General features: G+C 51.6%; 1 protein-coding gene across 1 annotated transcript; it reads right to left on the bottom strand.

Annotated features, from left to right (window-relative positions):
• Positions 1-708: 708 nt before the first annotated feature.
• On the bottom strand, positions 709-22,499 carry CCDC30 (coiled-coil domain containing 30; the record flags this gene model as incomplete). Its single annotated transcript, XM_080631006.1, has 19 exons — positions 709-953; positions 1,551-1,618; positions 1,978-2,092; positions 2,389-2,525; positions 3,486-3,627; positions 4,634-4,755; positions 4,913-5,045; positions 5,605-5,762; positions 7,007-7,216; positions 7,522-7,695; positions 8,445-8,899; positions 9,623-9,645; positions 9,754-9,881; positions 12,137-12,277; positions 12,873-12,971; positions 18,545-18,728; positions 19,554-19,654; positions 20,525-20,626; positions 22,281-22,499. 19 exons carry the CDS (start codon positions 22,497-22,499, stop codon positions 740-742), a joined length of 2,925 nt encoding a protein of 974 aa, XP_080487132.1. The 3' UTR covers positions 709-739.
• Positions 22,500-23,316: the final 817 nt, after the last annotated feature.

A 23,316-nucleotide genomic window follows, 5' to 3' on the forward strand; every position in this document is an offset into this window, starting at 1 on the left:
ACACAGGATTCAAGGTGCAGCCTCCCCAGTGCCCAGTGCAGGGGCACAATCCCTGCCCTGGCCCTGCTGCCGCACTGGTGCTGATCCAGGCCAGGATGCTGGGGGCTTCCTGCCTGCCTGGGCACAAGCTGCTCATGCTCAGCTCCATCAATCAGCACCTCTGGGTCCTTTCCCATGAGCAGTTTCCAGCCACTCTTCCCCAAGCCTGGAGCATTGCAGGGGGTTGTTGTGGCCCAAGTGCAGGATCCAGCACTTTGCCTTGTTGAACCTCATCCCATTGGCAACAGCCCATGGATCCAACCTGTCCAGATCCCTCTGCAGAGCTTCGAACTCTCCAGCAGATCAACGCTCCCACCCAGCCTGGTGTCATCTGAGGGTGCACTCAACCGCTCATCCTCATCATCAGTGAAGGTATCAACACTGGCTCTAATACCGAGCCTGGAGGGACACCACTAGTGACTGGTCACCAACCTGATGTGACACCATTCACCAGCACTCCTTGGGCTCAGCCATGGACTTCACCCAGTGAATTCTCCTTCTCCAGGCCCTGAGCAGCCAGTTTCTCCAGGAGAACAATGGCAAATGCTTTATTAAGGTCCAAAGAGACAACGTCTGCAGCCCTTTCATCTGCAAGTGGTGCAGACCCTGCGCTGGAGCTGCAGTATTTGCTCTCCAATGAGTGCCCAGGCTGAGGCACTTGTCCCTCCTTTGAGGAGCTCACCGGTGCATCTTCCCTTGTTCACAAGTCCCCAGAGCTGCTCCCCTGGCTCTCCTCCTGCCGCTGGGAGGCTGTGGTGTCTCCAGGCGAAGCTACATTTAAGTACCCGAGCTCAGAAGGGTGACAGGGGGATAAGCAAAAGGCTGAGTCTTGGCTTTCGGCTTCTCCTGCAGGCTTTGTGTGTTGTGTGGCCTTTGGGATGCTCAGCGAGTCCGGTGGTTCTCGCGGTGGGAAGCTGAAGGCAAACGTCCTCCCTTGAAGTCATCGCTTGCATTAAGGCTTCAATACCCTTCCTCCAGCCAAGGATGGTCCTCATCTACCCCAGAACCTGCTCAGATGCTGTCCCTCTCAATAGCACCCACAGGCTGCAGCCAAACCCACTGTGCTGGGTCTCCAGGGAGCAGAGATCAGAGCTGCAGATCAGATCCCCTCTGCCTTCCCCTTGCCCGTTTTGGCACGGATCATGGTGCTTCTGGCTACATCAGTGGAGAAATAGCTCAAGCTTCTTCCTGCCCAAAGGCTGGGAATGGGTCATACAGCTTCGGGCAGCAGTGGTTCTCTAAGCCTCATAACCTCCTGTATAAAGACACTCCTCCAGAACCAGGCACCAAAAGCTGATCTCTAAACCCCACAGCATTCCCTGACATAGCTGAAGATTTTACTTCTCCATCCCTTTAGTTTCAGAGCCTTTTAAAAACCATTTTTCCCTATATTTTGACCAATAAAGAAGAAACCCAACCCCCCTTGGAGGTGAAAGCCCAGGATGGAGCAGCCAAAACTCCTTCACCACACACAGAGGCATTCCCTGCCTCCTCCTTCTACTCCACAGTACCTGGGATGGGGAGGTGGCAACACCTTGCTCTGTAGACGGCGTTCAGAGGAGGTGATGCTCTTTGAGTCCTGGAAGGAAGAACAGAGGCAGGAGGATGTACATGTCAGACCCTGAATTCCAATATACAGTCTTCAGCGTGCCCCCAGCTCCACTGGCAGCCCTCCCCATGAGCTCCAGCCCCACAGAGATCCTATGATTAGGATTTGGCCTTTGGCTCTGAATCTAAGCTGATGGAGTGGTACAACAAGCGTTTTGAGCTTGCAGCTCCTCACCAGCAAAGCCGCGGCTGTCCAATGTGTTTGGTGCCCCTTTCCATTCCAGCCAAAGGACTGCCTCAGCCCTTCTGCTGCAGCTACAAACCCCAACTCGCAGGAGACATCAGCTCCCACAACGTGCCTGCTGAGTCCGAGCCCTCTCGGAGCCTCACCTCCGTGCTGGAAGCGTGGATGCTCCCTGGTGTGCGCTGCGAGGTGGGCACGTGGCCAGAGAGCTGGAGCTTGCTCTCATGCAGCCGCATGAGCTCCTCGTCCAGGATCTTCACTCTGAGCACATCACATACAAGGCACAGGTTATTTTCCTTCCCACCACACAGCCTTTACAAAGGGGCATTTGCTTTCTCAACCACAGGCCCTTTGGCCTGCGCAGCCTTCACTTGTACGCCAGGGGCTTTGATGGGGAGAGGAGCTAATTACATCCCACAGCAATTAAAAGCTGTGCACCAGTGACTGGGGCACGGTTCAGGCTTTCCCTTGGGTTTCTTAAGAGAAGGAGGCACACAACCAGAGGAGCGCTGGGAAAAGGCAGGCTCCTGGAGGTGTGGGCATCGTTAAGCGCCTACCTGCTCTGCAGGGTGGCAATCATGGAGCGGTTGCTCCACAGGGTCTCCTCTTGGTCAGTTATCTTCTGGAGGAGCCGTCGTCTTTCCTGGAGGAATTTCTCATTCTCAGCAGTGATCTGAGCAACCAGCATCTTCCCCTGGGCAGAGCAGCAGAAGGAAACAACCACCAGTGGTTATGCTTTGCTCTCCCCCTCTCCTCTGTAGACCTTGGAGTGCTTTACTGAAGGGGTCACCATCACATGTGTTAACTCCTACAAGTTCACATCTCGAATCCTGTGTTCAGCTCTGGGCCCTTCACTACAAGAGAGACATTGAGGGGCTGGAGCGGGGCCAGAGAAGGGCACCGGAGCTGGTGCAGGGCCTGGAGCACAGTGTGATGGGGAAGGGCTGAGGGACCTGGGGGGTTCAGTCTGGAGAAGAGAAGGCTCAGGGGGGACCTGATGGCTCCCTACAAGTGCCTGAGAGGAGGATGGAGCCAGGAGGGGCTGGGCTCTGCTCCCAAGGAACAAGGGATGGGACAAGAGGAACCGGCCTCAAGCTGCACCAGGGCAGGTTTAGATGGAGCTGAGGAACAATTCCTGCCCCAGAGGGTGCTCAGGCATTGGAACAGGCTGCCCAGGGCAGGGCTGCAGGCACCGGCCCTGCAAGGGTTCACACACCATGAAGACGAGGCCTCAGTGCCATGGGTTAGGGGTGGCATCAGCAGTGCTGGGAACGGTTGGACTGGATGAGCTGAAAGCTCTTTTCCAACCTGGTTCATTCTATGACTCCAAGTGAAACACTATTTGATGTAATATATGCCAAAAAGAGGCTATTGGGTCCTCTCCCAAAGTAAGATGTGCCTTGGGCAGTTTCTGAATGGGATTTGAGGACACGGGGTTCCCATGAGGGCAAACTTGGGCCAGGAATTTCCTTGGGGCTTTTCGTTCCAGCCAGGATGGGCTGCTGCCCCTTGGCGCTGCGGGCTGTGGCACCAACCACCCGCTTGGTTAACAGAGCAGCCCCATTGCCTGCAAACCCACTGCTCCTAAACCTCATCTCCTTCCTTCTTCAGCTGCCCTTCCGTTGGGGGAGAAGCCCTCGATGTGTTCTCTCACCTTTTCCACTTGGAGCTTTGCCTCGCTGAGCTCATTTTCAAGCTGCTTGATCCTGCTGTCCCTTTGTTTCACCTCGTGGATAAAGGTCTCCTTGGCCCTGTGGATCTTGGCTTTGTGGCGGAGCTGCATTTCATTGTATTTCCTGAAGAGGCAGAGACACCAACTTCAGGCTATCAAAGGCTTTTGTGCTCTCTGGCCAAGATCAAGGCAGGAGATGTCCTGCATTGATTCAGGCTCTTCCAAGCCTGCACTGGGAGCCTCAGCCATCTCCCAGCTCCATTTGGCAGAGCAGCTAAAGGCAGGAAGAGCACACTGACTGCTGGACTGTGTCTTCCACTGATCAGTTTGGGGCTGGTTTTCCCTTTGTTGCAATGGTTACATTAAGTGCCAACCAAAAGGAAACTGGGTGAAAAGGACCCAAAGCATTCCCAAACTGACACCCTGTTATCCCATAAGAAATCCTTGTGCCTGCCCCTCTCAGCTCATCATACCAAACAGGGTGATAAAGTATTGGAGGTAGCGGGGAAAGGGCAAGTTGTTCATTCGGGTGCGGATGTGGGTGGTTAAGGGGAATTCCTGATGTATGGGGGGAAAGGCCAAAAAAGAAGAATCCCAAACAGGAGAAAGCTGCTTCAGGGGGAGCTTCTCAAAGCCAGACCCTGGGGTTAAATATTTGTCTTTACTGAGATCTGTGATCACTGCTCTTCCCATGACTTGTCCCATTTAGGCAGTGTTATTGTTTAATGTTATCCACTCGGGAGAGAAGAGCAGATAATGTCCAAACAAAGAGAACTCTCCACCATATAAGGGATATTTGCCCACGTTGGCTCAAAACTCATGGCAAAAGGGCCGGTGTCCTTTGGGTTGGATCACAAGTGCTCAGGGGAGAAAGCAGCAGCTCCAGGGAGCATCTGTGCCAGTGCCAGCCCTGAGCAGCAGCACCCATAGCCCTAATGAGGCCCCAGGTCGTGTTCTGCACTGCCTTCAGCTGCAGACACCACAGCAGACGCAGGGCTGCTGGGTTAGTGCTAAATGCCTTGACCAGGAGAGACAAGAGAGGCTGCAGAACCCTCCATGCAGTGCCACTGCCAGGCACGCAAAGAGCCGGTCCCAGGTAGGTGCTTTGTGCCTGCTGCTGCAGTCATTACCTGACACACAGATCCTTCTGGCTCAGGATCCGGACTCCTTCCTCATAAAGGGCTTTGTTTTCCTCCTTCAGCAGGGCGAGCTGCTCCGAAAGCTTCTGGTTCTCCTTCTGGCACTGGAGGTGCTGGAACACATTGTGTGTTTGGTTGGATTAGACCAAACCTATTGCATCAGTTTCCACACTGGGATGCTCCCGTTTCCCCCCTGGCGCTCGGTGGTCTGCTCTGGAGTCACCACAGCATGCCCTTGGCTGATGAGGACCCATCCACGCCGCAGCTCACCTCGCTCTCACTGTCCAGGACGTGCAGAGTCTTGGCCTGCAGCTCCACGTGCATCTTGGCCAGCGATGCCTCCGTCTCCCGGGAATGCCGGAGCTGCTGCTGCAGCATCTCCACCTGCTGCTCCGGGAGCTTCCTGAAAGGATGTTGGTGGGACACTGAGACATTGATGTGAGGCCAGCCCCTGATGTGCCAACCTTAATGCACCATCACACTGCCCGGGGCAACACCAAGGGAAGGAAGAAAGCAGCCCATCCTGGTTGCCTCCGTGTCCCAGGGGTGCATGGGTGCATGACCTGCTCTAGTGGAAGGTGTTGGGGTTGGAACTGGATGAGCTTTAAGGTCACTTCCAACTCGAACCATTCCACCACTGTATGTATGTGGGATCATCAGTCCCAGCGGCACAAGAAAGGAGACTGCTGGCATCCAGAGGATAAACCAAATCCCTGGGCCGGCAGGAAGGGCCACGCACCCTCTGAGGCAGCTGAAGGCTCCAGAAGTCTTTTAAACCTCCTGTGGAGCTCTGACAGGTCAAAAGGAGAGACTGGGGGGAAAACAAGGGATGCAGTGACTCCTTGAACCCACCTAGGACCAGCCATGGGGCTGCAGGAGGTAGGTGCAGGCTGGCACAGCAGCGCTTGGTGGCACACACCTCCCCTGCACGCCCAGCACAGGGCTCACCCAGCTCCAGGTACCTTTTCAGCTGCTCCTCATGAAGCTCTTGCTGCACACGAGCTTCATTTTGTCGGGCCTCCTTCAATTCCTCCTCCAGGAGTTTCGTGTCTGAAACGTGGGCCTCTGCCAGCAGGAGCTGGTGCTGTGAATCCTTCAGCTTTTGCTGGAGTTTTGAGATCTTGGATTAAAATTGGACATGGGTTAAACCGATTGAATTTATTGGCCAGTATCTGAATCCAAGGGATTTAGATCCCTCTGCTCCCACAGCACGAGAGTCATGGGAATGACAGATTTGGCTTGCTTCTATTCAAAAGGAAGCACACAGAGGACTCGAAGCAAGCTGGTTTAGTGGAAGGTGTCCCTGCCTGTGACAGGGGGTTGGGATTGGATGAGCTTTAAGGTCCCTTTAACCCAAATCACTCTGTGCTTCCGTGTCATTTAAATCAAAGCCCATTGAAAACAAAGCCTTTTGAACAGCTGCCAGGTTTTGGCTCAGACACTGTGTCATGAATTAGCAACAACCCCTTTTGCACCCAATTTGGTCCTGCACACTTCAAAACCAGTATCCAGTGGTTAGTGCAGGAACATGGCAGAATCGATGCCATGGAAATCACAAGCTTTGCCATTTCACTTGGAGCATTGTGTGCAGTTCTGGTGTCCTCAACATAAAAAGGACATGGAACTGTTGGAACAAGTCCAGAGGAGGCCACGAGGATGAGCAGGGGACTGGAGCACCTCCTGTATGGAGACAGGCTGAGAAAGTTGGGGCTGTTCAGCCTGGAGAAGAGAAGCTGCGTGGAGACCTCAGAGCAGCCTTCCAGTGTCTGAAGGGGGCTACAAGGATGCTGGAGAGGGACTCTTCATCAGGGACTGCAGTGACAGGACAAGGGGTAACGGGTTCAAACTGAAACAGGGGAAGTTTAGATTGGATCTAAGGAAGAAATTCTTTACTGAGAGGGTGCTGAGGCACTGGAATGGGTTGCCCAGGGAGGTTGTGAATGCTCCATTCCTGGCGGTGTTCAAGGCCAGGTTGGACAGAGCCTTGGGTGCCATGGTTTAGTGTAACTGGATGAGCTTAAGGTCCTTTCCAACCCTGACTGTTCTATGATTCTATGATTTCCAGATAGCAAACAGCAGCAAATCTCCTCACCAGGAGCATGCCCTGGAATCCCTGTGCCTGCCAGCCCTGCGATCACTGTTTCCAGAGATAGTGAGCTTTAGAGACGGGAGCTGAGCCCTCGGATTGGGATTCTATTGCCTTCAGAACGGTCCCACTAATAACAGTCATATTTCCTAACACATTTAACTAAGTGATCTCAAAATGCACCAGCAAAATGGACTTCAGGGAACCAGTTCAGGAGCTGCTACTGCTTCTGTGTCGTGTTAAGCACAAACCTCCTGTTAACCCAGCTGAGGAGGTACCTTCTTTTGTGCCTCGTGCACTTTGGATTTCTCCTGTGCAAGCTTCTCTTGCAGCCTGCTCTGCAGTTTATCAGCCTGGGAGCACTTCGAGAGCTCTTGTTCGAGTTCTTTGACCTTCTGCTGGCTTTTTTCCCACTGGGCAGTGAGAGCAGAGCATGTTTCTGTTGCATCCAAGAGTTTTGCCCGGGCTTGCTTCAGCTCGGCTTTGACCTGAGTTTCAAAAGAAGAAACCAAGTTTGCTCTTCAGTATAGATCATCTGAAATGCCTTGATTAGGAAAGGGGGCAACAGGATTAGCAGAGAGTGAATGAGAATAAAAGAGAAACACAGGGAGCAAGTACAAGGCTTTACTTGGAGGGAATTTGGCATGGAGCTGGAGCAGAACACACTTGAAAATGCAGGTACTGTACAGATATAAATGAGGTCCAGTGTGTTGCAAGCAGCACCTCATCCCTCCCATAGCCTGTAGGATGCTGTGATGCTCCCCCCCAGCAGCTCTCCCTGCTCTGTCCCTACCTTGGTGCATTCCTGTTGGAGCAAGAGGTTTTGCTTTCGGAAGTCGACGTTCTTCTCCCTCTCGTACCTCAGCTCCCTCTCGGCTGAGCTGCACAAGTTCTGAACCCGGCGCAGGTCCTGCCGGAGCTGCTGCAGCTTCTCCTCCTGCTGCTGGAAGCTCTCATGGGTCAGAGCCTGCAGGAGCAGCAGAACGACAGAAGTTGCACGGAGATTTAACCTCAAGGAGAGATAAGAACTGGGTATGAAGGAAGGTAGAAGTACGGCAGTCGGGTGTCAGAGCATTTCAGTAAGGTGAGTAAAGCCAGGCAAGCATCTCTTCTGCCACGTGCCACGTCCTGCTCCCTGCCCTCTCCATCCAGAGAAGTCAATACAACTCTCAACATCAAGGGAGATGTAATAACCTGGATGAGGGAACAACTGTTAAAGCTACCCTGTCAAACCTGTAAGGCACCCAGGTTACTCTTAACTCTAGTGCCAGAGCCTCACTAAGCTCCAAGAGCAGCGGGATGAGTTCAAGCACTGGAGTGTAAGAGCAGAAAACCCCAAGGAGGAGCAGGGAATAGGAACAGCTTCTGCCCACAGCAAGAGCAAGACTGCAGTGAGAACAGCAAGCCAGCTGGATTCCTCCCACTCCAAAAAGGGGCTGAGAAAGAGCTCCAAAAGGTTTAAAACATCCTTTAAGGATAACGTCCTTCTTCCATGTCTACATTTAGTTTATCCAAGTTCCCACTACACCCAAAAACACAACAGAAGGAAATGACAACATTTGTAGTTTCCAAACCATTTTCCCCGAGGAAATCAGCCAGCCTCATCTCCCCCCATGTGCTGCCACCACAGGACTGGCTTCCAGGCCACTCTAATGAGGTTTTGCCACTGAATTTAGTGAAACTAAAGCACAGTGCAGATAGCAAAGCTGCTCATACCTGTTTAATGCTCCCATCTGAACTGCCTGCAGAGCTCTGCGACACGGGAAACCTGTTGCCTCCTTGTGCCAAGCCTTGATTCATCCTCAAAGTCCCTCCAAGCACGCTGTCTCCCTGCTCCTGGGTAGCCAGAACACCTTGGTTTAGCTGGGCAAGTTCTTCCAGTACCAACCGCTTGTCTCCACTGCTCTCTTTCAGCTGCTTTTCTAGCTCCTCCCTCTTCTTGGTGCTGTCTGGTAACTGGGGACTTGGAGGAGAAATAGTAAAGAGGAGAGAGAACTGTGCACATCCAAGGGAAACCACCCCCCGAAGAGGAAAACTTGGAACGAGAGAGCCCAGTGAAACACTCAAGGCAACGTTCAAGTGTTTCGGGAGGCTCCAAAGGGGATTTAATCCTGGGTCCAACAGCTCTGGGCAAGGGTCAATCTCCCCTGGATACTGACACACAACCCCCCCTGTGTCCAAGGGTCAGCTATGAGCAGCTTAACTGCTGGCTAAGGAGCTGCTCGCATGGGCCACGTGAGCTGATCTGTGCTCACAGGGGCAGGGAAGCACTCACACAGCACCGTGCTGCATGGAAGCTGTCTAATGGATCTCAATCCAGGCTATATGTCCTTGTAAGCTAATCTGCCTGTCTTATCCTGGTTTTTACCTTATCTCCCTATCCGGGTAATGGAGCTGGCAGTAACTATATGGATTTGATCCAGGCTTCTACTTACTAATGAGAGCCTGAGCATGGATGCTTCAACTCCACCTCTGTATTGATCTACTGAACAAGGAGAGTCAGGAGACCTTTAAGAGCTTTATTTACAGCCCCAATGCCTGCTGACACCCATCCTCCATGGGCAACAGCAGGATGTGTATGGTCAGCTGCTGGCAGCAGTTAGCCCCAAGCAGCCCAAGTCCATGATGGGAGCTTTTTGGGACCGTGGTAGTTCAAATACTCCCTCACTCCAAGAGAAGGGGCCTCCCCCCTAAGGACAGCTCATTTATACCATGCAGAATGTGGAAGAGCTGCAGAAAACAAGGTTTACTCCTGCCTTGGATGGGTGAGCTGTCCCTGCCCATGGCAGGCGGTTGGAACTTAATGATCTGAAAGTCCTTTCCAACCCTAACTATTCTGTGATGGTACTAAGGGAAATGCTCATTCCCCAAAGTCTCTACAGAGAGACCATTACCCAGTGAAGAATACATGAAGCTGCTGTGCCCAGTTTAGCCAGAAGCAGCAGAATGGGGGGTTTTAAAAGACTAAACAATTCATCAGCAAAGATGAAGAGCAGGAGGTACCAGAGGCCTGGTTAGGGTTTACCAGAGCAGTTCTTGTTCATCCCTCGAGTTTTCGATCTGGTCTTCAGGTCTCTTTTCATCTGTACATAGATCTTCATGTGTCTGCTCGAGGTTTTCAATCTGCTCTCTTTCTTGTAGGAGGTCAGAGACCTGTAAGGTCAGAGAACACCATGACTTGGACTTTCCTTGGTCCCATGGAAAGCTTTTGAGCAGCATAAGGTGATCTCCAATACATGGCTTGTGAGTCTGTAGCTAAGTTAGTGTAGTTCTTCACCTGCAATGCCTTTGATTCCTAAAGCTTTTCAATCAATGGCTCTTCCTGAGTGTATGCTAGCACTACTATTTCAGTTCCAGACCATGAGTTTACTTGTGTTTGAGCAATGTCCATCAGCAGCTTCTGTCTACATCAGGCACCAGCACAACCTGGTGTTCTTTCCATTTCTCACCTCTATATCTAGCAAAGCATTCTCTTTCGGTACCTTCTCATGGGATACATTAATGAGAGCCCTGCTTTGGAGACTGGGAAGTTATTACAATGGCTTGTAAACTGATTGTGAGCCTGGCAACCAACCCCTGGTGAGGAAACAACAGGAGTTAGCGGATGCAATACACGGCAAGCACAGAAAAGGCTTTCTCCCTTCAAATGTCAAAAAACCTGTTAAAAACAAGAGGGTTCCAAGCAAATACAAAGAGCTCTGTGCATAGCATCAGTTCGTAGCACATCATTAACCTGTACACGAACAAATACATTATCCCATTTACTCGCCCATTCCGTGTCAAGCATCCTGACAAACACAACATTGAACAGCCTCACAGCTTGACCTGCAGGAGTGCATCACCCGTGACTTCACACCAAGCTGATTTCCAGCTCTGCTGGTAAATGATTCATCCCCATACAGCTGTTCTATCAAAAGGAAATGAACGCGTTTGTGAAGTCAGGGACCCCACCAAACACATGCACAGTCCTCTCTATTAAAGACTGTTACCGTCTAACACAGGCCACTGGGTTTCATCTTGTGATCCCTGGGAAACAATAGTCCTGTCCTTAGGTGAAACCACGACCAACTGATGCCTGAATTAGAACCAGATTTATGGGGATGTATGATTTGGATTAAAAGGTCCCTGGACCACGAGTAGATTGAACTGTTTGGATACAAATGCTGAAGAGGGGCTCTTCCATTTTCCCCATCCCTCCCCAAATCAGCAATTCCTTTTCATGTGCGTATTCACAGACTGATCCAGCCCCTTCCCCAACCAGCCTTCAGCAAGGCTTTGCCCACATCCTGAGCTTTTACAGTGTGAATTTGTTCCCTACCAGCACTACAAGAGTCCTGTCCTCTAGATGCCACTGTTCCTCCAGTCACACAGTAGCAACGACAGCCCATGACTTCATTGGGTTTTACTTGCATACAAGGAAGTGATAGGGCTCACAGCTGATTTAAGGCCTCTCAGAGTGCTAAAAAGTGGGGTTTGTAATAGATGTAACTCCCCTCCTTTTGCCAGTCCCCTCAGGTCCCCCTTGTCTGCCTGTCCCAGGCCACACATCTGCAGCTCTCCTATATTTTAACCCTGATTTTAAGCCCTGACCCTGCCTTTGCCTGCACCGGCCCCTGTGCAATGCTCTTGGCACCACACGCTCTGCCCTCTATGGCCCAACTGGAGCTCAAGAGCACCAGCAACAACCCCAGCAGGGAGAAACCCAGCAGAAATCCATGCAGCAGTTCAGCTGCTTCAAGCAAAGTGCGTCTTTGGGGCATATAACAAAAAGGAGCACCAGGATCTCGAGCTGTTCATGCAGACTTCAGTGATGCTTTGGGGTCCTCGCTTCTTACCATGCTGTTAAGAAAGAATACTATTAATATTAAAGGTGACCCCTGTTAAACAGATTCAGAATTAGCCAGTGGATGGAGCTCATCAATGGTAACCATGCTGCTGCTCTGCAGGCAAGTCTTGGCTTCAGTCTCCAAGCGCCCTGCTGTGTTGTGACACAGGGAGATGAAGGCTCCTGATCCTGAGCCTTATGATCACAAGTAACTCTGCAATAAATACCTAAGCCTGAAACCTTCCCCTCTGCCCTTTAGAGAAGGTTTGGCTACATCTGAATTCGTGTTTTGTTATTAGATTCACTGAAAGGAAAAATGAGTTACAGACTCTTTCATTAAAGCAGATGGATTTAAAGCTATCTGCCAAGGAATCATAGAATGGTTTGGGTTGGAGAGGACATTAAGATCATCCAGTTCCAGCCCCCTGCCACGGGCAGGGAAAGAAGCTTTGAAACTGGCTGGACAAGGGAAATCCATCCATCAAAGTCAACCAAGGCACTTGGGGGCAATTGGGGATGCTTCATGGAGTCACCCAAAGGTGACAGCCTCCTGCAGGAGTCCCAGTGCCGGAGCTGGACCTACCTGGCTGCCCAGCACCTTCTTCTCAGCCTTCAGATCTTCTCGTAAGAGCTCCAGTTCAGATGCAAGCTGCTTCCTCCGTTCTCTCCGCTCTCCCAGCTGACTTCCCAGCTTTTCTATTGTTTCCTGACAGCTTTTCAACATCTGGAACAAGAAAGAGGAGGTGCGATTTCTTTATTCTAGCAGAAGACAAACAAATCAGTGTCTTCTGCAAAGCAAGGGTAGAAAAAATGGCTCTCAAAAGTTGCCAGCAGGATTCCTGTACTTTATTCCTTGGACATCCCTGAAGGCCTGGATACCTGACCCAGGATACCTTGGGAAGCTCCTCTCGCATACGCAATAAGCTCTGCCTGGCAGATCCAATTGGCCGGGTGGCAAGTAATGAATCAGCAGCAAAGTCAGCCCCAAACCAACTGGGAAACAGCCTCATAAACGTACCTGTGTGTGCCCAGGCTGCAAGAACCAAGCACCTTCACCCATTTAAACCCTTCACCCTCCCCAGGGAAGCCAACAAGCTCCTCAGCCTGCAGGGCTGACGGCAAGACGATCTCCTAAGAGAGATGAGTTATCAGAGATCACGTCAGCACGTTAAGCTGCTTTCCTCCAAAACACCCCTTTGTCCTGCATGAGCTGATGGGCAACAAGCCCCTAGAAAATGGAGACAAAAAACATTCACGGGAGATGCTCATTTAATGCATTTCTACACAAAACTGAGTATTTCCCAAGGAAAACCTCTTACCTCTTGCATCTCTTGTGCTCCAGACAACGCCTGCTCGTCCCCATTCATCTCAGCTCTATTCTTCTGCACTTGAAGTAATTCTGCTTCTAAACTTATAATCTTAACGTAGAGAAAACACAAGTTAAAACCAAACCAGCACTAAATGCACAACTACTGCTAGATTGCCGCTTGTGCTGTATTGCAGAATAAGCCCCATGTTTGGAAGCAAAGGGTGGGAGATGTGGACAGGCACCAGCTCCAGCTCACATCTTTCACCCTGCTGCTTCAAAAGGTGAGGGAGCCAGCAAGGCCAAGTCAGAAAATGAAAGCACCCTGCTATATAGGAGGAGAGGAACAACCCAGACACACAGTGAAAATTCAAGGCCTCTGTAGCTTGTGGGCTGCTCTCCCAACACACAAGACCCTCATCTATATTATGGGCCACCCTCCTTCCCCATGCTCTTGCAGTGCCTGCTCCCTCTATCACCCAAAGGATGCTGTAGGTCCCTCTATCACCCAAAGGATGCTGTAGGTCCTCTATCACCCAAAGGATGCTGTAGGTCCTCTATCACCCAAAGGATGCTGTAGGTCCCTCTATCACCCAAAGGATGCTGTAGGTCCCTCTATCACTCAAAGGATGCTGTAGGTCCCTCTATCACCCAAAGGATGCTGTAGGTCCCTCTATCACCCAAAGGATGCTGTAGGTCCCTCTATCACCCAAAGGATGCTGTAGGTCCCTCTATCACCCAAAGGATGCTGTAGGTCCCTCTATCACCCAAAGGATGCTGTAGGTCCTCTATCACCCAAAGGATGCTGTAGGTCCCTCTATCACTCAAAGGATGCTGTAGGTCCTCTATCACCCAAAGGATGCTGTAGGTCCCTCTATCACCCAAAGGATGCTGTAGGTCCCTCTATCACCCAAAGGATGCTGTAGGTCCTCCTATCGCCCAAAGGATGCTGTAGGTCCTCTATCACCCAAAGGATGCTGTAGGTCCCTCTATCACCCAAAGGATGCTGTAGGTCCCTCTATCACCCAAAGGATGCTGTAGGTCCTCTATCACCCAAAGGATGCTGTAGGTCCTCTATCACCCAAAGGATGCTGTAGGTCCCTCTATCACCCAAAGGATGCTGTAGGTCCCTCTATCACCCAAAGGATGCTGTAGGTCCCTCTATCACCCAAAGGATGCTGTAGGTCCCTCTATCACCCAAAGGATGCTGTAGGTCCTCCTATCGCCCAAAGGATGCTGTAGGTCCCTCTATCACCCAAAGGATGCTGTAGGTCCTCTATCACCCAAAGGATGCTGTAGGTCCTCCTATCGCCCAAAGGATGCTGTAGGTCCCTCTATCACCCAAAGGATGCTGTAGGTCCCTCTATCACCCAAAGGATGCTGTAGGTCCTCCTATCGCCCAAAGGATGCTGTAGGTCCCTCTATCACCCAAAGGATGCTGTAGGTCCTCTATCACCCAAAGGATGCTGTAGGTCCTCCTATCGCCCAAAGGATGCTGTAGGTCCCTCTATCACCCAAAGGATGCTGTAGGTCCCTCTATCACTCAAAGGATGCTGTAGGTCCTCTATCACCCAAAGGATGCTGTAGGTCCCTCTATCACCCAAAGGATGCTGTAGCTCCCTCCAGCAAGGCTCCGAGGACTCTGCACTTGAGCTGGCCAGGCCCTGACCTCTGTGCTTGTCCTGGCAGGTGAGAGTCTGTCTGGGAAAGTGCTCACCCTTGGATCTGACCCCCCCCTCAGGCATTCCCTTGTGGATTGATTATTACTCCTGTTTTAAAGGGCTGGAAGGAGCGAGGAGCAGTCCAGCTTCTCCTCCCCGTCAGGCCTCCTGCAGACCCTTTTACAAGATCCAAGTGTCAGCACCAGCAGCTGCGGTGCCAGCCAGCGCAGCATTCCACAGCCTTGCCTTTCCGCTCCTTATGCTGGGAAGAAAGTTTGTGCTGGTTTTCTTGTGTGTAAACCACGGAGCTGTCCCGAGCTGGGATTTCACTGGAGGAGGATGTGGATGGAAGGAGACAAAATCCAGCTGGAGATGGAATCCAGCTTCATCCGTACATAGCACACTGGACCTAGACAAGCAACATCAATCACTGCACTCACACAGACGAGTGTGTGCTGAAGCGGGCAAGATGCCTTATGCCTTTCTCACCCTCCTTTCTTTGCACTTAATTCAGAGATCATCTTTCATTCCTTCCCAGGGAAGCTGAAGCTGAGGAAGCGCCAAGTCCCTGCCAATCCCAGCCCGATTCCAGCGGTCCCAGCGCAGCAATGCCAAAACCCAGGAGCTTTGCTTTCACTGACAGGCTTCAGGCGCAAGATGGCTCTGTTGAAACTCACAGGAGGGAACCATCCAACGCTGGGGAAAGCTGCTGTCACTCTTAAGACAGACGCTGTTACCCAAGCTAGGTACTAAAAGCAAATCAGTGGGTGAAACACCCAGACCTCTTACAGAAGAGCTAGAGGGCAATAACCCCCCTCCTCTTGCATGACTAGATGATAGATTGGGGTTCAGCAAGGCTTGGGAGCTCTCGAAGGGCTCTCAAAGGCAAAATACACCTCCCCAGGCACCCTTTGGCCATGCAGTTGATAGCCAGCCATGCGTTCCCATCATTTGGCTCATTATTCCTCCAAGCCACTAACTTTTAAGTATTTAAGTCTCCTGCCAACAGCCGAACAATGCTCCCATTGTATCCCGTGTCCTGGTTCTGAGTCAGTGGCCTCATCACCCACATTCTTGTAGGTGTGCCAACAAAACAGAAACCACTTCCAAGTGCTGCTCCCATGGGGGGAGCTGGCAAACACCCAGCAGCACCGCTTCCTCTGCACTCCGGAGTACCTGCCCTCATGCAGTCCTGCCCTCCTTGCCCCCAGGGCACCCAAAAGCCCCTTGGAGATGAAGGGTGCAGCTCTGCACCATCACCAAGGCTTAACCCACCTCCTCTTCCATCCCACTCCCTGCTTGCCTCCTTCTGTCTCCTTTACAGCTGCAGTGGCTGTCAAGCCCCTGCCAGCATCTCCTTGACTACTCAGGGCTCCCTGCTGCATCCCTCGATGTGGTGTTCCCAGGGATCTGTTTAACAAGGCCCTGAGCAAAGAAGAGGTTTCTCCAGGCTGGAAATGCACCCTGTGTGAGGGTTGGGGTTATTCTGCTTCAATGCTTTAGTGTGTGCTGAACCAAGCCGGGTTTCAACTAAAGCACAAGTCATGGTGGACAGAGCTTTGGCCGTTCCCATCGCAGAGCCTGCCCTTGGCTCCTCTGCTACACCCTTAGAAACGCGATGTCTGGTGGCATCCTTCATGAAGGTATTTGACCGTGCCTTCACCCTGTTTCACTGTGATTTAGAGAATGGCAAGGAATTCATCTCATCTTCCTTTGAGCAATTGATCTTGGAGATAGGTGGCTGCATCAGCGTTCAAATGGGATGCGCCTTCACACTTGTACTGTCTCCTACATCGTGTTTTAACACAATAGCAGAGCTACAGACACATCCGAGTACTGCTCATCCCTGACTGACAACCTGTGTGTGTCTTTCCTTCTCACCCCAGCATCCAAGGTCCTCTATGGGCACTATGGACTCGTCCTGCTGCCTGGCAATCCAGGACCATGACCACTGCAGAGAGCATCTCCTAGCCACAAACAGAGTGGAGACAACAACTGAGCCCAAGGAAGGAAGAGCTTTAGGCCTGGCAGCAGGGATTCAGCTGAAGGGAAGGATGTCCTCAGCCAGCCTTTCTGGGGAGAAGCCCACCCATCCATCCAGCAAGACCAACTCCTGGCTTCCTCTGTTCTCTTCAGCTACAACTCCATCAGCTGCCCTGCCTGGAAGGGACCATGTGCCCTGGTAGTGATGCTGCAAATGGTGTTTTCCCTGGGGACAAGCAGTGACAAACCAGCCCATACCTGCAGGTGCTCCTCACACAGCTACCTCCTCACTAAACTGAGGCTAAAAGACCACGCTGGCAAAGGCAGCATCAGGCTGAGAAGCTCCAGTAATAACTTAATCCTTGCTCAAAGCATGGATGGAGGTGGCTCTGCAGGTGCTGTAAGGAGACATCTAAAGTGCCATGGTCCTGGTAAACCAGAGAATCCACCTGGAGCTTCCCATCTGCCATTAACCAGAGGTTCCCCGGCACATACAAATGAGTGCAAATAACAAAGACTTTCCATCGACCTCCTAAAGTCAAAGGAGCATCTGAGTGGAGTTGTCCCATCACCGGGAATAGATCCAGATTGCCCTGGGGTGAGGGTGCCCAAAATCAAGTGGGACACGGGTTAGGAAGAGAGTGGTGAGATCAAATCTTGATCAAGATTGAGCAGAGCTTCTCCAGAGGGACCAGCTTACCACAGCTCTTCAAACAGAAGTGTCCAGCATGGCACCACTCAGCAGCAGATGCTGCACCAGGACATTGCGGGTGATGAAACCGTCCCTTCAAGTGTGCTCCTTTCAGCAGTGCAGATCCCGGCCCCCCACACCCACAGGTGGTGCTCAGCACATGGGCTGCCACGTCTCTGAGATGCTGTGCTCAGGGCAAAGCCACGAGTGCAGGATTTTGTCCCCAGCAAGCCTCACTGGTGACCTTGCCTGCGATCCGGGAGCATCAGTGCCCCACAGTGACCGCTTCCCTCTGTCCGGAGGAGGCTTAGGGGTTCAGGTCAAAGCTTGGACCTCCACATGGGTGCCAGGTTAAGGGACAGCTCATGGGCTTCGGGAGGATCTCTTGCCTCTCTTTGAGCCTCCAGAGGACATGGGGTTTCCTGGGACTTGCTTTTCCGCAGGAATTCCAGTACCTGAAGGGGGGCTATAGGGATGCTGGGGATGGACTCTTCATTAGGGACTGTAGTGACAGGACAAGGGGTAACGGGTTCAAACTGAAACAGGGGAAGTTTAGATTGGATCTAAGGAAGAAATTCTTTACTGTGAGGGTGCTGAGGCACTGGAATGGGTTGCCCAGGGAGGTTGTGAATGCTCCATCCTTGGTGGTGTTCAAGGCCAGGTTGGACAGAGCCTTGGGTGCCATGGTTTAGTGTGAGGTGTCCCTGCCCATGGCAGGGGGGTTGGAACTGGATGATCTTAAGGTCCTTTCCAACCCTGACTGTTCTATGATTCTATAATTGCAGGCAAAAGGAACAACCATCCAGCACGGGAAAGCAGGAGACCAAGGCTGAGCTCCATCAGGAGCATTGATGCCATCTAGGACAACCTCAGGGGAAATAAGAGCTTCTGAGCTACAAGAGGTTCAGAAGAAACAGCTCCAAGAGAAAAGATGTGACCTGAATTTGAAACAAGAAGCATTGCTGCAGCTCAGCCAAGCCACGGAGGGGTGCACAGCCCCACGGAAGGGCTGTGCAGGACAGGAGCATGGTCTCGTCGTGCTCCTGGGGATGCAGGAGGTACGTTAGTGCATTAACTCCGCTTGCCTGAGCACCAAGGAGGAGGACAGGAGCCGGAGAAGACAACGCTGCTGTAACACAGGGGATGTGCACCTCCAAGCACGCGTCATTTACTCACTGCTGGAATTCTTGCCTTCTTTCCCCATCTTTTCCAAACCAGCCAGATTTTGCTGCTGTCTCTTGTCAAACAGCACGTTTGGGTCAAACATTTTATGCGACCTATCAATATGCAGAGGGAAAAGCAGCTGGAATGAAACAAACCCAAACCTTCCTCCTTCCATTCCTTACTTACTTGCTGTTGAAGTCCCTCTCCCTCACTCTCAAAGTGTTCCTTCTCCTGCTTGCTTTGGATCTGTGTCTCTCCCGGTGCCGATTCCAGATCTTCACTGCACTCAACCAAATCCTTGTGCTGCTGCTCCGGTTTTTGCAGCTTGTGAAGGAGCTGTGAGTTGCTGTTCTCAATCACCTCCCAGCACCTACGCACCAAAGACCCACATCACCAAGGCTGGGACTGCAATGTGAACACATTGACACGCATCCAGACCTCCTACCACCGGCCAGGAAAGGCCAAAGTGCTTTTCACCACGGAATATCCCTGTCCTGCTAATTTCAGGTCTCACATCCAGCACAACCTGTGCGTGCTCTTATTTAAGTGGTGATGAATGGGAACTAACAGTGACGGGCTCCATGCAGGCAATGATGGTTTGGGGAGAAAAGGGGTCAGGCAGGAGGGTGCTGCCAGCAGAGGGGCAATGGCAAATTCAGCTGCTTGAGGTGGGCAAACAGGCTTGGGCATCTGAAGGGAAAAAGGGTCAGAGGGATGGGATCAGCTCCTCTTTCCTCCTTGAACCTGCTGCAAGAGGCACAGCTGCTTCCTGCACAGGCTTTGACTTCCCTTAGGAATCCCAGTTTAGGTACTGAAGTTTGAAAGTCAAGTGCTTTGCTACTCCCCTGGACAGCAACCAAAGCCTCAGGAACCTCCCCGGCAGCAAAGCAGTTGTGAAATCAGCGCCTTTGTCTGCAGAGAGCCACAAAGGGTCAAGCCTGTGCTTTTGGGAAGGCAACAAACAGGAGAAAGAGTCAGAAAGCAGCCGGCATTCGTGATACCGAGGGCTCCAGACCCCGCCAGGGCTGCAGGACCTCCAAGCTTTCCCATCTGGGAGCAGAGGAATAAAGTAGCAAAGAGCATCCTAAAGAATCCAATAGATAAGTTCACCCTGCGAGACAGAACCACCAGCAACAGAGTGCCAAGAGGAGCCACAGTGAGAGTACAACAGCTAAAGGATTCCTACACTGCTCACCTTCTATGAAGTGCTTCACTGTCCTGATACCCATCTTCTTGATCGGAGCCAGCTTTGCCTGGAACACAGTCTCCTTCACTCCTCCCTTCATCCTTTGTGCCCTGTGTCTCAAGGGAAAATGAAGTGAGCACAAACTTAGAGCGAGCTCAGCACAGCGACATTCCAAACCTGCCCGGTCCTCTCATAAATAAACCAGACAGCCAGAAATCATGAGCTACATCATCTGCATTTACCTGCATTAGATAATCCATAGAAGCAAAATCCCCACATGGCCCTTAATAATACGAAGGCACTGGTGGGTATCAGCTCATGCCAACAGACTCTTCACAACCGTGTATTCTCACACCAGCAGAAACCCTGTGTCCCACCTGCACAGGACGCACTCGTGCCTTGACAGGAAGGGAACACCAAGTGTTCCTGCACCACCAACTGTTCATCTTCGTAGAATCCCAGCCTGGTTTGGGTTGAAGGGACCTTAAAGCTCCTCCAGCTCCAACCCCTGCCACAGGTAGGGACCCCTTCCACTGGAGCAGCTTGCTCCAAGCCCCTGTGTCCAACCTGGCCTTGAGCACTGCCAGGGATGGGGCAGCCACAGCTTTCTTGGGCAACCCATTCCAGTGCCTCACCATCCTCACAGTGAAGAGCTCTTCCCTTATCTCCAACCTGAACTTCCCCTGTTTCAGTTCGAACCCGTTACCCCTTGTCCTGTTGCTCCAGTCCCTGATGAAGAGTCCCTCCCCAGCATCCTTGTAGCCCCCTTCAGATACTGGAAGCTGAGGTCTCCACGCAGCTTCTCTTCTCCAGGCTGAACAGCCCCAACTTTCTCAGCCTGTCTCCATACAGGAGCTGCTCCAGCCCCTGATCATCTTCACGGCCTCCTCTGGCCTTGCTCCAGCAGCTCCCTGTTTGGAGCTAACCCTGTTGGCTCACTTTGCTTTCTAGAACAGCAATCAAAAAGCCCTTGAAAATACCTGCAGTGAGGGCACAGCGACTTCTTGAGCCTCGCCTGGCGCAGGCAGTCCTTGCTTCTCGCTCTTCTGATACTCAGAGACCTCCTCTTTGAGCTGTTCAACCTTCCAAAGGAAAACACTTGGGTTTGTTTCTGGTGAGCGTTCATCTTGCTGCCTCAGAGAGTGAAGAGAAACTGAAACGGGGGTCTAAGGAGCAAAGGTGATTTGCTTTTAGCTCAACAACGTGGTTGGCTGGAAGTGGTCTCAGTCTGGCTACAGAGAAAGCAAAACCTTACAGGTATCTTCTGGGTGTACCTGGTTCTCTTTCTCTCTATATAAGCATTTATAGACACACACAGGTGTATGTACACACAGGGCCTGAAAGGAGCCATGTCCTAACGCCAAGAAAACATTACTTGGAATAAAACAAACCAAAACGCAAGCCAAGGAATGTGACCTCAACGACAGGCTATAGTTTTGCAGATCCTTGGTTTAGAGACTGCCCTGTAGACGCAAGGTTGGACATTACGGATATGCTCGGATGCTATGGAAGGACCAGCAGCTTTCTTAAACGCAAGGAACAGAACGAGGTGCAACCATTTTTAACCCCACAAATGTGAATAAATCCCATTGAAGACAAGTCTTTGGTATGATCTGAGCTGTTCTCAGAGAGACTCCATGTAAAAATACTCCTTTTAATCCAAGAGAACTGCAAGACTGAGCTTCCTGCTGGGATGGTGCAAGCAATTACGGGTGCTGGCAACCAAATACAGGCTGCTGAAGGACTCACATAAAGAATGTAAGAGCAGGATTTGTGTCAAATGACCCATTTGAATGGGAAACAGGCTTCAGTTCATTCACTATCAAAGGAATATCAGTAGTGATATTGCTGTCACTATTGGAAGGAACTCCAATAGTGCAGGAACTATCTTACTGATAATAAGGGAAGAAGGATCTTCCTGATAGTGGGGGAAGAACGATCTTAGTGATAAGGATTATTGCATTTAGAGAATCTTAAATGTATTATGTCAAGCCTTTAACTGATGGCAATGCAATAGTAATTCACTTAAAGGAAGCCCACACAGAATGAAAAGGGATGCTTCTTTCCTACTGAGCAAATCAACATAGTCACATTAAAAAGCCAAAGAGGCTGAGAGAGCAGGAGCATACACTTCAAATTGGTTTAAAACAGCTAGTATTGGGGTTTAGACCAAACTTATTGTCTTTAATAGCAGGCCCCATGAAAAGGTGGAAGTGTTGCTCACTCTGCTGAGCCACTTGATCCAGGGCTGGTAACAAAGCATCCAGCTGATCCCATGCACTGGGCATAGGAAAATGGGCATTCCAGGGCCTGGGGGGGGGTTCAGTCTGGAGAACAGAAGGCTCAGGGGGGACCTGATCGCTCCCTACAAGTGCCTGAGAGGAGGATGGAGCCAGGAGGGGCTGGGCTCTGCTCCCAAGGAACAAGGGATGGGACAAGAGGAACCGGCCTCAAGCTGCACCAGGGCAGGTTTAGATGGAGCTGAGGAACAATTCCTGCCCCAGAGGGTGCTCAGGCATTGGAACAGGCTGCCCAGGGCAGGGCTGCAGTCACCGTCCCTGCAAGTGTTCACACACCGTGGAGACGAGGCCTCAGTGCCATGGGTTAGGGGTGGCCTTGGCAGTGCTGGGAACGATTGGACTGGATGATCCTAAAGGTGTTTTCCAGCCTGGTTCATCCCATGGCTCCGTGGTGCAGCCGCAGAGCAGAGCTCCAGCAGCAGGAATGGGCACTCACCAGGTGGAGGAACGCTTTCCTTTCCAAGTCGAGTGTCTGGGCTCGTGCTCTCAGTGCCAGGATCTTCCTGTCCACTCTGCTGCTGTGCTCCATGGCCCTTGGTAGCTCAGCCCTGCCTGTACAGAACAGAACAATCCGGTCACCATCACCAGCGTGGACCTTGCCCCCCACCAAGCGCAGAGCGGGGCTAGCACAAGGATAAGGTTTCTGAAGTGGCATTGCCCTCATGTACGTGTGTGAGAGCACGGAGGGCATTGCCCCTCACGTGTGAGAACACATCCCCTCGCTCACACACTAAAGGTTTGTGGGGATCCAGGTTCAATAGCAGCGCTCTCTTTATTGTAGGAGCACAGCAGTCTCTCCATAGTTATTCCACGGATTCAGTTTAGCTCTTGATCATGGAATATGCCTCACCTCTGATGCGCAGGCATGGGTTTCACGAGCTGTGAAAAACCCACTGCCATATTCCTTACTTTCATCATCAAATTCAAGAGCCAAGCAGTTAATGCATTGGTGCTTATGAGATGACCAGTACAACAAAAACAATGCTGTGCACCAACCCTTCAAACCTGACTCAATGCTGTAACCATCACCCTGATTGCCACAGATTCTCTGGGTATTTCAAGTGCAAGAAATAGGAAAAGATGTTGGTATCAGGAGCACGTTGACAGAAACATAGAACTATAGAATGGTTAGGGTTGGAAAGGACCTTAAGATCATCCAGTTCCAACCCCCCTGCCATGGCAGGGACACCCCACACTAAACCATGGCACCCAAGGCCTCATCCAACCTGGCCTTGAACACCGCCAGGGATGGAGCATTCACAACCTCCCTGGGCAACCCATTCCAGTGCCTCACCACCCTCTCAGTAAAGAATTTCTTCCTTAGATCCAATCTAAACTTCCCCTGTTTCAGTTTGAACCCGTTACCCCTTGTCCTGTCACTACAGTCCCTCATGAAGAGTCCATCCCCAGCATCCTTGTAGCCCCCCTTCAGATACTGGAAGGCTGCTATGGGGTCTCCACGCAGCTTCTCT

This window comes from Psittacula echo (assembly GCF_963264785.1).
Source record: "Psittacula echo genome assembly, chromosome: 17".
NCBI lineage: Eukaryota > Metazoa > Chordata > Aves > Psittaciformes > Psittacidae > Psittacula > Psittacula echo.